Source organism: Lichenostomus cassidix, chromosome 3 (genome assembly GCF_008360975.1).
Source record: "Lichenostomus cassidix isolate B80296 chromosome 3, HeHo_3.0, whole genome shotgun sequence".
In the NCBI taxonomy this organism is placed as follows: Eukaryota; Metazoa; Chordata; class Aves; order Passeriformes; family Meliphagidae; genus Lichenostomus; species Lichenostomus cassidix.
The window spans coordinates 31,328,539-31,343,150 of NC_139483.1; the positions used below are offsets into that span (position 1 = coordinate 31,328,539).

At 36.2% G+C, this 14,612-nt stretch overlaps 1 protein-coding gene across 3 annotated transcripts in view; it reads right to left on the reverse strand.

The window, feature by feature from the left end:
* The window catches only part of AKT3 (AKT serine/threonine kinase 3), a 150,713-nt gene that overhangs the window by 53,409 nt on the left and 82,692 nt on the right, over positions 1-14,612 (reverse strand). For all 3 annotated transcript variants that reach the window (XM_085055165.1, XM_085055164.1, XM_085055166.1), the window contains 2 exons: positions 6,763-6,874; positions 5,188-5,332 (listed from right to left, as the gene is read on the reverse strand). In XM_085055165.1, the coding sequence (XP_084911291.1) occupies positions 5,188-5,332; positions 6,763-6,874 (257 nt within the window). The remainder of the gene's footprint in view (positions 1-5,187; positions 5,333-6,762; positions 6,875-14,612) is intronic.

Here is a 14,612-nt window from a genome sequence, read left to right on the forward strand (position 1 = left end):
ATGGTCGACGCATTAGATGCAAAGATGAGGACGTAGAGAAAGAACAATACTGAGAGTGCAGTGACTGCACAGGGTTGCCTTGAACTGACAGCAGAATTTACTTGGCCAATCTCTGTGTGCTTCTACAGCACATCTTTCAGCATGCTGCATTACTGGCTTGGCTGCGGCACCACAAAACCATCTAGTTTTGTGGTGCTGCAACCCAGGAGCCTGGAGAAAAGCAGTTACAAATTCTGAAAGAGAATACACTCACCTATTCTTGCAATAGTACTGTCCCACAGCATCAGTGACCTTTCCTCCTTTGTGAAAAGTACACCTCAAAACATTTACAAAAAGTAATTGTACTCTGAGTCTCAGTTTTGCTAAGTTAAACATACTTAATCCTATTTTGTGAGAGAAAAAGATCATCTCTTATCTTTCACCTTCCGAGTCTCTATCATTACTTGTGGCCTCAGGCTGTTTTGCTGAATACTACTGTTCTGGATAAACTTCTACTTGTATTTTCCACAATGGAATTAGTACTTTCCTTATCTCTACCTCTTAACACTGCCTACATATTTCACACACATTCCAGGTGTAGAGGTATTAGGCATATCCCTGGTGTGCAATCACTAACAGCGGCAGCAAAATATATTTGCTTTGCGAAAGAATAAAGGGCAAAATTTTCTTCTGAAATTATTCCTTTAAGCTCAAGTGCATGATACTATTACTGTGCATCTGAATTTGCTGTCAACAAACTGTGAAAGTAATTTATGCAATTGTTCACTCAGAGTCATTCTGCAATCTGCTCACATAAGAAGTAGAACTGAAGTTCCATCAACCACATTAATGTGCAACTCCTTAGCCTTTCAGTGTTCAACCTGCGACTTCAAAGCCGCAAAAGGTCTTCAACACCCTATTTAACACCTGGATAGCTGGGTGTTTCAAAGCTTTATTAAGGAGAAGATGCTTCCCATATATCCATTTTCTAGCTTTATCAACAGGAATTAAATCTTTTTCCCATGTAATTGTTGATTGGTAGCTTCTAAGCAAACTAACCTTGATGCTCACACATTAACATTTCGCAGTGACAGATCTTGTTTTGCAGCCAAAACCACCTCACATCAGGAGGAACAAAACTGCATTTATCCCAGCAAGAAATATGGGGAAGAGAGATTTCAAAGGCTCAGTAGAGTTTTTACCTAAAGCAAACTCACTTTACGCAAGTGAGTGTCAAGTTAAAGTTTACCACCACAGATAAAAATCCTTAAAGAGTCAACTTTTCCAAAACCAAGTATAATGTGTGATAACTCACAATGCATGACACAGTATGTAAAGCTGTCACCCAAACACTGTGTGGCTCCTCATATTCCATCAGCTAAAGGTAAGACTTCTCAACTATCATGTTCAAGTACTTTGGAAAGTCAGGTTATCTACTTAATAGCTCTATGACAACCACCAAGCAGAAAACAACTACCTTTGAGCAAAAGCAGTGAATATTGACAAAAATCCATGCAAAATTAAAAATGCATTCAAAACACAATTCAGGCAGAAGATGAGTAATTCAGGGCAGAATCCTTCAGTCATAAACTATTGTGTTCCCTGACACAGAATGGCTCAGAGCTTTATTGATAAAAAATACTGAGCTAGTGACTGTAACAACTTATCACTTCTAACAGTCACAAAATTTTGGGATCACAAGCAGCCTCAAAGGAGTAACTTCTCCCATACTTCTGATTTTCTCTAAGACACTGGAATTAGAGAGAGACCATCGGAGTCTGAATAAAACCAGGTCAGAAAAGCTGCCCTTTGCCCACACACAGAAGGAGGATCTTGGCTCAACTGACATGGACTTGATGCTAAGGGCAGCAAGCCAGCCAAATTGGAAGACTCGTTTGCCGAAAATTTGCTTACGTAATGTTCAGCAAAGCAGTCATGAATCTAGATGCAAGCTGAGTGAAAACAAGTTAAAAATATGTGTGTATTTATAAGAGAAAGGTAATAGGTTTGCAAGATTTTGAGCCATGGCTTAACAGCACATTATGGCAGTAGTGTTAGTTCTAAGAATAAAGTCTCCTGATGCTCTCCTTCCTTAGAAGCCTAGCAGAAGGCTTAGAGATGATACGCAGTGCAGGGTAACTCAAAAAGTCTGCCAAAGAACACAAGACCTTGGGAGATAAAAACACAGATGCCATAGTTAGGGGTGTACTGAAAACTGGTGGAAAAATGGAAATACTTCCTAAACCTGAAGGATGCTGGTAAGCAAGTTTGGTGGCTCCAATAAGATTGGGTTCTTTCTCGTTCATGATTTTCCCTAGCTTTTCATTCCTACTGTACTTCAAGATTTGAATATTTTTCTTCATTACATTACTTTTAGGTTTCCTCTGAAAAATCTGTTCTTTACTTATCCTGCATCCTACAAATCAAATCTGTAAACAAAGAAAAAGCAATGAAGCCACAGGAGACTACACTAACCAAAAAAATTATGATGTTCAGCCTTCTATAAAACCTTTTTACTCCTGTGGAAGTATCTGCTGACCCTCGAAACACACCATCCCTTATGGAGGATCTGTTGAAAAGAATGCCCCATAGGTACACCATAGGTGTTGAACATTTCTACCAAAATTTCTAATCTTCTGATTGCTAACTTTTTAATTCCTGATGTGCACAATGATTATACCACACAAAGTTTTCATTTGACTTCATCAGGAAAATCTCTACTCAGAAGTAATAGTACAGCAACAAATAAAAGCAGTTTGCTAAGAATTTCCAGTATTACAAATTTTAGTGATGTATAAAACTTAAATTGCACATTGACACCATTTTAAAAAATTTGAAAAAATAAGTGTTTTTCGTTCTTCCATCTAATCTAACCTGGGATGTAGCTGTCGTGTCTATTCAAATCAAGTTCCACATCCTAAAGGCTGTTTTCTTTTCACTACCTTTTCAGAGAAGAACAGGCCCAACTCCTCTCTGTCTTGTTTCTTAATCTGATTATGCTCTTCTACTCATATGTATACCATCTGGTGAATGCACAAGCAAAATTCACTGGGCTTAGATGTAAAATCAGGTGACAAAACAAGCTTTTGTCAAAAAAGGACACATTGTGTAAAAATCCCTGAAAGGAAAGAAATCCAATACGAAAAAAGGCAATAAAAATGCATTAAGTCATTATAACTGAAATGGTTCTGATTACATTAGCAACTATGAAAGCTTAAACAACAGCTTTTCAGAAACATTTCTACAAAACAGAAACAGCTCTAAAGAGACATATTTTTCACAATTTCAATTAAGATTGAGGCAGTGGCAATTCCCCATCATAATGGTCACTTAATATTTTTTATTCCAAAATCTTCTGAACACCTTTCCAACAGCTAGAAATCTGCAGTGTGATTCTGAGTTTTGGCTCTATTGTTTTTATTATTATCTTCTCTGGTTTTATTATTTTCTTATCTCTTTTTAAATTTTATTATCTTTTTATTTATCATTATATTTTTTTTCCTGGTTTTGTTATTTTTATCTATTATTAGATGCCGAATATCACCATTTTTCATTTCACCTTTTTGTTTTGTAGATTTGGCTTTTGGCTTGTTGCCAAAGCCATTAAATATTCTGTAGCACTGCCCATACACTGTCCCAGCATATTATTTCAGCATTTCTTAAAGCACAAGAGGCAAGACAGAAACAAAACTGATCCTCCTACTCCTGTTCCCACAACCCCTTTTGTAGAATGGGAAAACACACTGCACTGTGAACAAAGAAAGCACATTCCAGATAAACTACTTGTATCAGACAGCATTGATTTTGACACCTTGAAAATGAGTGTTGTTATGCCATGGTTTTGTACTCCACTAAGAGGATACACAGGCTTGGAACAGTGCTCAGATCTTTAACAGAGCGAACCCAAATCCCTTCCACATAATCACACTGCCTCTCACAAGGCTGACACATCTTAAACACTGCCTCTGTCTTGCTGTCACTTATCATATTTTACCCTGGAGCACACAGTCATTAAATATCCATGCCACCAGGCCAAAAGTTCAATGTCAGCCGGACGATACATGTTCAGAGTATTGTTACAGCTGTATATAATTGATTTTACCTTTTTCTAGAGCAGACAAAGGTTCAAAATTTGCATACAATAAAACCACATAAAAGAATTCTGTTTGGACTGCAAACTCAAGTTCTCAAAAATTAGGACATGATAGAAGTACAATTACCTATGACACCTTTGTTATACTCTTAAGGGTATAGTTCTCAGCCCTGATTTTTCTTACTTTATGTAGTGCAACAAACAAAACATGCCCTGTTAGTAAAGACAAGTTCACTATTTCTTATATTGTTCATCACTCAAAGGTATTCAGTTGCGTGAGTTATAAGACTGTTTTGCTCTGTCAGCAGACTTCTACTTAGTTTTCTACAAGCTTCACTTCCAGCTAGAAAAAGTCAAGCCAGTCCTATGGAAATTGGTTGTTATTTTTCACTTAATTTCAGTGCATTTATTGAGTGATGTCAACTCTGTATAGTAAATGAGAGACATGTATTTGAATGATCCACTCTTCAAGAGTAGTCCACACAGGACAAAATGGAGACACATGAGCAAACTTTTGAAACACACTGTTAGTTGTGTGTTCAACCTGTTGACTCTGGAGATACAACCACAATGTTATAGCCAACAATGCACGTGTTCCTGTTTATACCAAAAGCTGTACAGGACTGAAGAAAAATAAAATTATGTTTTCTCTTACTTCAGTGAAAACTAAAGCAAAGGTATTTCCCAAGTTAGCAAAAAACAAGGTCATTAAAAGCCAAATCCCGCTAGCCATTCTCATGCAAATAACCCGATTTGTACTGGGTATTATTTGCATGAGAAAAGAGGCAAATGTACTTGTCCAAAGAAAATATTTTATTACCATACTTCTAAAATGGTAAACAAACAAAATGAAGAAATAATAGTCAAACAATAAACAGAATGTTAGCATGCGCCTGAATGGGTAAACTTTGTTTTTCAGAAGTGCTGTATCAGATAGCATAACAAATAAATGGAACTTCAGCTTTATTGAAATCAAACAAGTAAGTATTTGATGCTTATAATACACTGAAATTTATGTAGAAATACCATTCCTTGCATGTTACTTTAACCATCTAGACCATTCTACGAAAGTTATTTACATATGAGCCCTGTCAGTTATTTTTTAAGGTCATTACCTTTCTTTTATGATGGGTTGTGGAAGCATCCATCTCTTCTTCTCCTATATTGTCTATCTGAGAAGTTGGACTACAGTTCATCCTCTCCTCTTCTTGTCTCTGAAGTCTGTCTGCTACAGCCTGGATTGCTTCTGTCCATTCTTCCCTATCATGAACAAGCCAACATCTCTATTAGAAACTCACAAATTAAGTTACACAGTTTATAAGGTTTTTCATGTGCTACATTGCTTCAACTCGCATTGTTCAATTCTCATGTTACACAGAAGATTCATTAACTAATCACTTCAATTTCCTTCCAAATTCTGTATTTTGTTAAAGGTGCTGAAGTTGACCAGAAAGGATTGCTATATGGGTAATCTCAAGAATTAGCAGTTTCTGATTCTCTAAGTATTCTACTATTGGAAACTTTAAAACACTTGCTCCAGGTATAATACACCTGAGAGCGTAGGATGCCGTCTCTTAGGCAATACTATCTCGTAATAACTTGCTATTTTTAAGAGACTTTTTGGTATTCCCCCTGCCTTCAAGACATTTTCAGAGCAAAAAAGTAAGATTTATTAAACCATATCATGTGTTCAACTCTATCTCCTCTTAAAACTCAACCTACAGGCTTTGAGTTTGAGAAAACTCAAATTCCCCTTCAAAAAGGCCTCCAAGGATAACAAATTCCTAAAAGCATCCTAAAAAGCTGTGGCTGGACTGAGGGGCAGGTCCAGGTGATGGTTTCTGTGGAAGGACAAGCAGGGCCAGCTGAGCAGCACACACACACCAGGTAGCCCTTGAGCAGGCCATAGCCCCACGCCAAGCACAGTACCTGCTGCCTTTTGCTCAGCCAGCAAGGGATATGGGATATTATCGTGGTATTTATTACTGAATGCAGTGGGAGGTACCACCCTGAACAGAAGGGTGGAGACACAGTACCAAGGCAGAATAAAAAAAAAAAAACTCTATGTGAAAAAAACAGAAAAAGCAAAGCTGTTGGTTATTTCCTGATACAAACAATAACAGCCAGATCACAATACTAGTCCCAACAGGACAGATGTCCCCAGTGGGAAGATTCAGTGCATCCAGCCACAGAGTATAGAAAATTTAAGTGCATCATCCCATATCTCCTATGTGCATCAAAAAACTTTTCAATGCATTAAAGAAGTTAATCTTAGGAGTTTGTGAATGTTTACTGAAACAGGAAAACCTAATAAGCCAACATAAAATAAATTATAATAAGCATGCTGCTTTCTGTGCCAAAAGAAAGGAGCACATTAGAGGGAGAAAGACAGCAAGGCTGGAAATATTTCAATCCAGGCTTTGGATGTTCAAAATTTAACACTTCAGAGACATATCATGACATAGTTTTGGCTTATTTGAACACATTCATCCCACCTACTCGCAGGCAACTCTTACACTAGTTATGAGCTCAGATAATATTTTACAGAAGCTGACTTAAAAATCTTTAACTAACTGCTCACATGTGCTCAGAATGTCACAGTTCCAAGTGCTGATTACTGTGCAGGCCCAGCAGACATTCTGCTGAGGCTTCCGTGCAAGGATCAAGAAAAAAAAGAATAAAACCCTCACCGTTCCTCTGGAGTGTCTACATGGAACGTCCTCTCTATGACAGTGGTCCACTGAAGACATCTGATAATGAATGTGTTTGGCTTTGGTCGCTCTGTTTTCATTAGCTGACATTCTAGAGAAATACATGACATTGCTTATTTTATACATTGCCAGTTAATGGGTGAAGAGCAAATAAAATTACTTAGATTAAATACATTCAACTCATGTATCCCCATTCAGGATGTATCCAGCACAGATATGGAAATACAGAACAGCAACACAACCATGGGCTTGAACAAAAGGGAGCAGGTAATAATCATAAGGTGAAGAAAGCAGTCAGAGGAATTGATGAAACTTGTATTGTTGTCCATATAAAGAGTGCAGTCTCCATTTGTTAACACAGTCTGTGTTACAAGGGTTAAGAAGAGTATTAGATCCTGGATTGCTATAGCATGCCAAGGAAACAGCAGTAGCCACTGGCATATTTTTCCATCTGCACCCAGCAGGAGGAATATGACATTTTCCCTCCAATGGTAACCACGTCACAATTACTGACAGTACTGTCACTTCAGGATTAGATTTATCGTAAAATACCCTAAGAAAATTCAGATGTTGAAATTAGTCTAATTATTAAACATAGAACAACCACACTCACACCCCTAGTGGGGCTGCCCCAGGAAATCATCTAATTTTCTTTGTGCCCTAGGGCAGAATCAGGCCTACCTATGCTATTTCTCATATGTATTTCTCTACACTCTTTCTAAATTCCCAAAAAAAGTACTAATTTCAAAACCCCTGTAAGCAAATTACTCCATCCAACTATAAAGAAATTAATTATTTCTATAGCTGCAAGATTGTTCTTAGGATTTAATGCAACTATTCCTATAATTTCAGCATATTGTTTCTTGTCCTTTTGACTAAATTATCTTTTCAGCAGCTGTCCCTTCTAGACATTTGAACCCTGTTTTATATCTTTTCAGTATTCCGTAAGTCAGTTCAATCGATCTGTCGTAACCAGTTGTGCTTTCAGATCCAAGTTCCTCCTTGTTCCACAATTCCAGACCTATTACAGACCACCTATTACTCCTCTTTTGTAAGACCACAACACTGGCTATTCAGGCAATGGTTTGATTACATTGTGTGTTAGTTCTACAATGTAGGATACTGCACCAAACATCACAGCTGCAAAACTCTGACCAACCAGAACTCCTTATTCATGCAAATATATTTAAACATTTTTCAGAAGCTGAGGTTACTCTGTCAAAAGTGTTACTTGTTTTCCTGCAGCTAGCACAAAGTAGACACAAACTATCACATCTCATGTCTGGAATATTATCACTTCTTCAAAGCTGATCCAGATCAAATGTGTGCGTGTGATCTAAAGTGATTCATCAGGTTCACAAATCAATCAATAATGATATGGCAACTGAATTCCTGTTCACCTACAATCTGCTGTAACTTCTTTTTTGATATAGCTGCCACCTACCAGTTGACCCACACCTTTTACTTATGTAGCTTACTATTCTTTATTCCAGTTAATGTCAATGCTTTACAAAAATCATCTGACATGTACCACTTAACAAGGCATGCTTTTCTTTTACAGAAATAAATTATTTTGGCTTGAAATATTTTCTCTTCACAAACTCAGGATCTTGAAACCTCAACTAGTTTGAGGTTTCAATAAAAAACCTCACTGTGATTTTTTTATTTGAAAAAACTAAGAGTGGAAGTGGATATGTCTATTGATAGCGTTCTTTTCTGCAGCTTAGCAGAACACCTCAGAAGCCTGACAGACACAGGTAAAGGAAACAAAAGAGGAGTAAATATTGTCCTGTGCAGATGTGTATTCCTTGATGAACATGGTGAACATCACGCATCTATAAATTATTATGTAACTCAGATTGTTCACTTGTCAAGGAGATGACATTCCATTTAACAAACATTTAATTTAAAAAGAGACACAGTAGTTCACCCTCGTTGCTTACACTCTGCTAGATCTTGGATAGAATGAGAATCATCCTCAACATGTAGAAGAAAGAGCTAGAGCAGGATGGACACAGGAAGAGGGAGTTTAACACAAAAGCTGGAAGAGAAACGAGGAAGACAGAAGCACGAGGAAGTAGAGCTGCTTAGGGTACCTAACCAGGGTTGTAGATGGGTGCAATTACTCATGAGATCAAACAAACCCCTGTCTTCAGGGGCACAGTTGAAGTCCAACTATGATCACAGTGACAGTGAAGGTAGGGTTAACAGGCTATTTCTTTTAACTTCCTCAGCTGCAGTTCTAAGGAACGTGTACCTTCCTAACAGAAAAGACTAGAAGCATTGTCTGCTCTAAGATTATCTCATCTTACTCCTGACAAAACCATCCTCTCATCTTTAATCCTATCACACTTCAATCATGTAGGCTGAAATTTTCTTTACTGGTTGTCTGCCTAAAGCTGCACACTGCTGGAAAATGCTGCTTTTTGGAGACGAGACTTAAAACTTGGCAAATCAAGACCTTTGATATCCTTTTAGTATTCCTGTGAAAATGTAAGGCATCTGGCCACACTACATGTGGGAGGGATAAGAGTGCAGTGGGAGGAGGGTAAAAAATTACAATAACAATTACTAAAGCACAAAAATCATTGAAAATCTATGCATTGAGTATAATCCAGAGGCTGCAGCTATCTCCTGCCTCTACACATGCTAACTTGAAAGCATTTCACTTATATTCATAATGCCTTATCCTCTTCCTCAGACAGTGTGAAAAAGAAACTACCTCATCGAGGCAAAATCCTATGTAGAAAGATGGCACACAGCAAGTTATTTACAGGAGAGCTGTTAGGAACAAAAGACTAGGGAATAAAGGGAGAAAAATGGAATTAGGACAGGAAAAAGACTGGAACCTATGTGAGAAAGAAAAGCATGGGGATAGCTAGAGTATAGCTAAACTAGAGTACCTAGTTTAGAGGAAGAAAGGAAGGCAGAAAAAAGCTGCCAGGGGGAAAAGTGAGGTGACTGTGTTAGGACAATATGAAGTAAAAAAGGTACAGAGATAAATATGCAGAAAAATCTGTACCAATTAAAAAGCACATCCTCTCCAGTGTCTGTGATGGAACCGAAGATTATGAATTCCAGCATTTATTTTCTCTTTGCAAATACATACAAATATGCATAGATTTAAATTGCATTATTAAAGTTTTCCAACTCAAGTATTAAAAAAATGGAACACATATAATTACACCTGCCCATGTCCAAATGCTATCTACATATATATATACACCTGTATTATTACCTATATATATATATACACTATATAGTATACTAGATACATACATTATTATGTACATTATGTAAATCTGTATCTAGTATACTACTTACACTAAATTTTTTCAGTCAGTCCTCAAAGTGATTATGTACATTATTAGCAAGAACAAAACATATGAATGCATATACTAAGCTTTGTAGCTACAAAAGAGCATTTATTCTGAGTTTTCATTACAGATTGTTAACTAAATCAATTAAAGGTAATAAAAAATACCTTAATAATTAAAAATTGCATGGAAAACATAAAAAAAAACCTCCAAACAAATAACCCCCAAAAATGCCATTTGGGTATCACTGGAGAATACTATTGAAAAATAAAATCTAACAAAACTTAATTAGCTTTGGTAACATCCTGTTACAAGGGGCTAAAGAGTTGATTTCCTCATGGAAGGTTAAAATTGAATACATTCGTATCTATCCCTTATGAAGCCACAAGGGTTTCAGAAAGAAGTGAAGGAGTAGAGTATTCCCAAAAGAGGAGTACTACCCATTCTTCTCAAGCAGACAAAAATAACTGAAATCTGCTGATACTTAGTAGCCCCACGTTTCATGTGCTGCTGTACACAAATGTATGGGATAAATAGTATTCCTGCCATGACAGCAACATGAATAAAAACTTCTCTGTGAATATCTTTCACCTACTATTAGCGGAAAAAAAATCTATTAAGATGAATAAGTGCTGTAATACACATTTACTGCTAATTACCAAAATATTTTTCTACTAATTAGTGGAAAAACCATAGTAGTTTCAGACAGAGTGAATAGTTTGGAAAATACAAAAGCACAGAAGAAAGAGTGAAACTGGCTACTGAGAGCTGGCTCCGAATGCTCGAGTGATAGTTGGGTCATTACCAAGAGTAGAGAACATTCTACCATAATGTCTTCAAGTTTGCTACTATACATAAACATATGTAATTAAAGGACTGAATCTCAACTCAAAACAGTTGGAAGTCTAAATTATCATTCAAAAAGATGAGTAAGCCAGTAAACAGACAGACTCAACTTTGTGTTCTTGTATGCTAGCCATCTACAACTTGGAATTACACATTTTATTCCTAAAGCATTCTGCCTTTCTGGGATGAAACATCGGTCATGAGAATTTTTCCTTTAATATTAGAGGGGAGGAAAAAACCTTGGGGGAGAACACTTGTTCAAAACAGCAAAATATAAAAACAGTAACAGAGAATGACAAATCTGTTCCAACAAGTGCATAGCACTCCTTTGGCCATTTTCAGATGTATAAAAAAATGGGAAAAAAATTAAATTTAAACAGTATAAAGAAAGGTAATGGATATTTCTCAATTATTGAATTTCTCCTTAAAAAATAATTTAAAAAACAAAGCAAAGTCAGGTACATGCCAGATGTTAACTTCTGTTTCCATATCTACAACCTAGCTGACAATTCTAAAATGTTGGACTATCTTTTCCAAATAACTGCTACTATCTAAATTAAGTAGTTATGCTAGTTAAACTCTCCTGAGCAACTCTAACTACAAACTGTATTTCAAAACGTTCTGTTTACTTTACACCATTCTGAACCACAGATGACAAAGTTTGCTTGAAGCTGTAATTACTCTGCAAAGCTGGGAAGCCAATTAGAGGGCCTGAAACCTGCCAGTTCCAAAAAAAAAAAAAAAAAAAAAAAAAAGCACAGATCATCTGTTCAGATTTTATTAAAAAGTTTAAAGTTTGAATTCTATAACTTTAACCGTATAATCACCAGCATTCTTTTCCTAAATGAAGTCATTCAGCATTAAAAAAAAAAAAAAAACAGAAAGAACACTAATACCATTTTATTATTTCATATATGAAAGGTTTCAACTTCAGCAGAATGTGTTGATATGGCTAGACAAGAATACTAAACATACAAGCAGCCATAAAATATTGTACTAAAAAATGAACAGAAGGTTGCATATCTGAGAAATTATTTCTAATACAGACTGAGTTTTAGCACAGAGGATAACTTCCTGCGATTATCAAATGAAACAAAAAAATAGTATCACGACACTGCTTGCATTATTTAGAATGTATGCACTTTTAAACATTTAGGGAGAGTGTTGTCTATATACAGATCTATATCTCTCTATGTATCTATCTACTTGCATTATAATTTAACCTTGATTTCTCATTCTTCTCTTGGTCTTTCCTTCACAAGATAAACATTTTTGTCCCAACCTTTGCCTTTTTAATTGCTAATCGAATTTTTCTTTCTCATATCAAAATGTAATGAACACACTGCTCACAAGTATCTTTTTCTGTTGTTGCTACTCTGCACATCGAATTCACACTTCTCTAATGACCTTTTTCATTAGACAAGTAGTAGACAACTAGCAGAACCAATACATCATTCTCATAACATGGAGACAGATACAAATACTTTTGCTCATATACACATGAAAATCCATGAATTTTATGTATAGGAGCAAACATATGTGTGTACCCACACACCCCCTTAGCTTGGTCCCCTTTTGATTCTCCCACTTGTTGACCCACTCCCTATAGGAAATCTACTTTTCCAAGGCTTTCCAAAAGGATTTTGTCTTTCTTACTACATTTATCTCTGAGATGTATCACCCCAAAATTAGGTTTGGTCACATAGAGATTTATGTGAACAATTTAATATCTCTTCTTTGATCCAAACGTCTCTTCTTGGATCCAAAATACAGGTTTACCCTAAAAATGATACTTCCAGGACTGTTCATAACAGATCGTTTTTGTCCATTGGCTCCTTGATCACTCTTTTCTTGGCACTCCCCATTTCTTACCCAGCTCTATCACATCAAACATAAGTAGTTTTTCAATATGGTCTGTCCCCACAGCCCACTCTCATTCTTCTATCATTCTTTACGCAGAACCAAAATTCCACCCATCCCTTTACTGTTACAATTTCATCACCAGTTCTCTAAAGCATTTATAATTTCTCTCTGTTTGTCATACTAGCTCTCTTTTAAATCCTCCTTAAAACTCTCCTTCACCATGCTTTAAAAACAGGAGGGAGGGAAGGAGGAAGGAAGAAAAGAAGGGAGATGAGAGTAAAAAATCTAACCTTGACAATGGATTAGTTGTTGATGTGCTGAGACCACTGCCTGTACTACAGGCTAATACTGTCTCATTGTTTTCTCATACTCCCCCCATCTGTTTGCATCCATCTGCTGTCACTTGTTTTATATTTGGAATTTTAGTATTTTGGAGCAGGGACTGACTTTTTGTTCTGTACGGGTAAAAAATCCCACTTTTGTGGGGCTTGGCTCATAACAAGTACTTATATGTGCTTATAATATAACAATATATATGAAAAAAAAAACCAAAAAAAAACCCCTTTATTATATTCCTTGAAGCTGTAAAAGACCAAACTTTATGCACTTCATCATGCTGCAAAGTCTTTTATTTCCAATACTTCAAAAAGTAACAAAGTAGCATCCATGTCTTCCTGTCATTACAGCTAGTTTGCCATTTGCCCCTTCATGCAAAGAGGAAAATAGAAATAGGAGATTTCTGCATGGGTTTTGCCTGGGCTTTACTGTTTTCATGGAACACAGTAAATTTATTCATCCTTCTTTTGCAAACACCCCAGTTTTATTTAAGCAACTGGGTATATCACAGCAGCATAAAATCTTTCAGGCCTGGCTACAAACTCCTAAGTCAAAGGGCAGAATACCAACCATACCACCCAGAAACCATTCATAAAGTAATTTTAAAGCCTCCCAAACATTTCTGCACCCAACACAGACGGAAATATTTCCTATACACATTAGATTTGAGGTTGAATTTCTATGCATGTATTTACAAATGCAGTATATGACACATACATTGACTTTTTCTCTTCACAAGTATTTTCAATATTGAATCAACATTACTTATTCAATTCTACTACTATTACTTTTGAATCAAATTCACACTGTAATAAGATAGTTATATCTTATCTCTGGGTTCATGTAATCCAGTATTGTAACAATTTTTTTTAATGGACTTAAATTGCATTGAAAAGTTATTTTTGGAGTTGCATACAAGGTCATGTCTAATGCCAAAGCATTTGATATATAAATTAATCTCACTTAAAACAGACATATATATTTTCCTACCCATTTCTTTAAAGAATGTCTTCAGAATTCTTTGCAACCTTAACATCATTCCCCTGAAACCTTTCAATTTTCCTGTTTTGAAGATTTTTAAATTCCAAAATAATAAAATCTTGTCTCTGGCCCACCGAAAAGTTAAGACCAGTAAAAAGTAGTACAGATTCTCCACTTAGAATAGCCAAGGTTCATTGATAATCACTTCTTCAGAGAAAATAAAAGTAAAATAAAGTTTATAAAAGGTTACCTTCTCATAATCACTAAAATTGCTTTTTCTTTTTAAAGACAAGAAAAAGGGTAGCTGTACCAGAGTGCTTAGAAAGCACTATCTTTCAAGATAGGAAAAAAGTTCCAGGTGACATCATTTTTGGCCAAAGCTCAAAGGATACTGTGAAGGGATACATCTCTTCCCAATTATTCCCCATGTAAAGATCAAAATGAAGGCAAAGGGCCAATTCTTAGAGATACTTCATCCCAAATGTG